Source organism: Pristiophorus japonicus, chromosome 4 (genome assembly GCF_044704955.1).
Source record: "Pristiophorus japonicus isolate sPriJap1 chromosome 4, sPriJap1.hap1, whole genome shotgun sequence".
Lineage (NCBI taxonomy): Eukaryota > Metazoa > Chordata > Chondrichthyes > Pristiophoridae > Pristiophorus > Pristiophorus japonicus.
This window is the reverse complement of record NC_091980.1, coordinates 11,257,185-11,260,939: the sequence shown is the minus strand read 5'-3', so window position 1 is coordinate 11,260,939 and position 3,755 is coordinate 11,257,185. Positions and strand designations below refer to the sequence as shown.

General features: G+C 43.8%; 1 protein-coding gene across 1 annotated transcript; it reads right to left on the bottom strand.

Moving 5' to 3' along the window:
* LOC139261951 (protocadherin-10-like) lies at positions 1–2,394 on the bottom strand. Its single transcript, XM_070877118.1, has one exon. It carries the CDS (start codon positions 2,392–2,394, stop codon positions 1–3), a length of 2,394 nt encoding a protein of 797 aa, XP_070733219.1.
* Positions 2,395–3,755: the final 1,361 nt, after the last annotated feature.

The following is a 3,755-nucleotide window of genomic DNA, read 5'->3' as shown; positions in this document are numbered from 1 at the left end:
TTATGCCATAGCTTTGGTAGCCCGCGCACTCACTTCATTGAAAGGCAAGGTAGGATGACAGGGTTTTAGAAACAGAAAATCGCTCTTTGATGATTCTGGTGATAAACACACGGTATACCGGTACTCTTCAGTCTGGGCAGAACCGGAATAATTAAATGGTTGGTTTGGAGCAGGTGACCGATAAGAGGGAGCATTCGAATTTCTCCGTCGGCAACAACAGACTGTGCAGCTGTCACCTTCAGCAATATTTATGTCTTCTTTACACTTCAAGCCGAACAGAAATATGATAGTTACAAGAAACAAAAACGAAGTTGATCCTAAAATGATGATTAAATAACGATTTAGATCATTAAAATCCTCCGAATGAAAGGGTTCGTCGCTTCGCTCAGACGATGTTTCAGTAACATTGGGGACGATTGAAAAGGAGATTGTGGCCGTACTGGAGAGACTCGGCTGTCCATTATCCTTCACACAGAGGATCAGTCTTTCTGTGATGATGTCTTGGTTCATAAATCGCCGAGTTGCTCGGATTTCCCCAGAGAGAAGCCCCACAGTAAACAGACTGGGATCAGTGGCCTCCAACAGTTGGTAGGAAAGCCGTGCGTTCTGACCGGAATCAGCATCAGCGGCGATTACCTTGATGAGCAGGTATCCTGGATACACAGACTGAGGCACAATCTCCACTGATGCTGAATTGTTCCACGTTAAAGGTGAAACAATAACCGGAGCATTGTCATTTTGGTCCAAGATAATAACATTCACGGTAGCGATGCTGCTCAGTGGGGGAGAGCCAGCATCCTGGGCTTGAACTTTGATCTGGAAATGTTTCACTTGCTCATAGTTAAAGGAGCGCAGCGCGTAAATTTTCCCATTTCTGGAGTTCATCGTGACGTATGCAGACCCAGGTACCCCTTGTAACTGAATATCCGGAATAGAATAGACAAGGTCAGCATTCTGGTCCAAATCAAGATCTAGAGCGGTAACAGCAAATATAGAAGCACCTGGAGTGTTGTTCTCCATTAGATACACGCTGTATGAGGATTGTGTGAACCTCGGTGCGTTGTCGTTGATATCAGAAACTGAAACCAAGATAGTTTTACTTGTTGAAAGAGGGGGTGACCCGCCGTCCCAGGCCGAAATAGAGATGTTGTAAAGTGGGGCTTTTTCCCTATCCAGAATATCGCGTGTTACCAATTGATACTCATTCCTTGAAGATTTTTGAAGTTTGAATGGAACAACCCCGGGAATTTGACACTGTACCTGTCCATTTTTCCCCGAATCTAAATCTGTGACACTGATGACGGCTATTACCGTCCCGGGCACGCAATCTTCAGAGACCGAGCTGGATACCGACGTCACCTCTACCATGGGGAAATTATCATTAACGTCAATTAATGCGACCATAACTTTGGCGTGTCCTGCCAATCCAGGTAAAGCATTGTCCACAGCTTGTACATCAAGTTCATAAACATTTGATTCTTCAAAATCCAATACTCCTTGAACTCTGATCTCTCCTGTTGCCGGCTCCACTTTGAACAATTCACAAATTTTGTGTGAAACATGTTTGGTGAATGAATATGTTAGTTTAGCATTAGTGCCTTCATCCAAATCAGTAGCCTTGACTTTTATAACTAAAGTACCTTTTACGGCGTTCTCTGCTACTGTCGCCCTGTAAATGTCATGACCGAATACAGGTGCGTTATCATTAATGTCCACTACAGTAACGATAATCCGAGCTGTGCCAGATCTGTGGGGAATCCCACCGTCAATAGCCGTCAGTACCAGTTCAAATGTTGACTGTTGTTCACGGTCCAAGGATTTCTCTAATAACAATTCAGCGCTTTTACTCCCATCATTTCTTGTCTGCACTTTAATACCGAAGTGCTCGTTTGGACTGATCTGATAAGTGGTGATTGCGTTTGTGCCCACGTCCTCGTCGTGCGCGCTCTCGAGAGGGCAGCGCGCCCCCGGCGCAATTAACTCACTGATTTGCAGAGAAAATTCGTCCTGGGAAAAATTAGGTGAATTATCATTTACGTCTAATATTTCCACTACAACTCGATGCATTGCCAAAGGATTGTCCAGCGTAATTTGCAAAGAAAGGGAACAGGTGGTGCTTTCTCTACAGAGCTGTTCTCGGTCGATTCTTTCATTAACAAATAAAATCCCATTCCCCAGATTTACCTCCATGTATTGCTTCTTCTCAACAGAGACCAGCCGGAACGTACGGGCTGGTAATTCCCAAACATTTAGTCTTAAATCTTCAGCGACGTTCCCCACAAAGGCCCCGTGCTCCATCTCCTCGGGAATCGAGTAGCGAATCTGTCCCGAAACCAGGTCCGACACACAGAGCAGGAAAATGAAAGACGCCCCGTTCATCAGCACACTCGCCATTGTTCTGACTGCTGGATGTTAATGTAAAAACATGACAATCTCCGCCAATCGTTTACATTATCTGCAATATTGAGCCACATATAATTCCATCGCCGATATTAAATCGAGAAGTTCAAATATTAAACCTGAACTGTATTGTTGAACATGGACGCACAACGTAAACGCAGACACAGCATCTCGCTGTCCCTCTCTCTTTCTCTTCGCTTCAGTCTGTGTTTCCCTGATGGGGGAGGGGGTAGATCTCTGGCAGCGTCTCAGCTTCTAATTGGTAGACAGCGCCACAAAGAGTCTCAACCAATAACTGCACCAAACGTGTTCCTTAAAGCTGGACTGCTTCGATATTGTAATACAACAGACCACTATATTTAAGATTATGCAACTGAAATTTTCAGATACACATCGAATAATGTGGTTCATTTTTAAAATGAGTATACATTTTGCTATGCATTCGAAATACTGATCTTCCCCATAATTATGTACATTGCAGCAGCAGCGGATCGGTACCAGATGTATTTTCCTATTTAAAGAGCCAAGCCATGAAGTGCATCATATAATAGATGAATGGCTACACCGCCGAGCAGCAGCATCGGTCTGCTGCCTATATCGCTTATCTTCAGTCTTACAATAATGCCCCGATCACTGGAGCTGGTAATTCGTCGGGTCGTTGTGTGTAGCGATACACTAAGGGCATTTATGAAGAGTTCAGCTGTTCAGAATTCAGGCGCATCGTAATCAGCAAAATGCCAAACTAGAAACGTGCTTGTCGCTAATCTGCAGATACAACCCGGTCAACTGCCCCATAGTCCTCGCTCGTGTCACGGTGCCCTGCTCGTCGTTCTAGCATCTCTCTTCCGACGTACCGAAAGCCTTTGATTGACGATCTGAATGTGGATCAATCATTGGTGAAGATACCAGCGTTTTAAAATATTTACTTCACTTTGCAATAGGCTTGAATGTTAACTGTAAAAATGATCCAAGGCCAAAACAATACATTTCATTTGTTACATCGAAGATGGCACGATTGCGCGCAAAGGATATTGTACGTGCCAATTGAAAGAATCTATTCGGTATTTTATTCGGTCCATTGCAACGGGCGCATTATGTATTGCGCTGGTGACTTAGGCATATTTTACCAACTTTCAAAAAATATTGATCAAAACAGAAAAGATTGTGAGGGTGGGCTTTGTCCATTGACCAGAGGTATAAGTGGTATGCGACATTTTTTCTCTGGCTATCAAAAACATACAGTAATACAAATTGCTAATCGAAATATTCAAAGCGGGGATGGGTCTCCAGATGTGAAAGTCAATAAAAAAGATTTCTTTATGCCTTTTCACCATTCGCTGAAAGCAACCAGCGAA

Excerpts from the sequence above, each read along its gene's own strand:
- LOC139261951 (XM_070877118.1), bottom strand. The coding sequence starts at position 2,394 with ATGGCGAGTGTGCTGATGAACGGGGCGTCTTTCATTTTCCTGCTCTGT.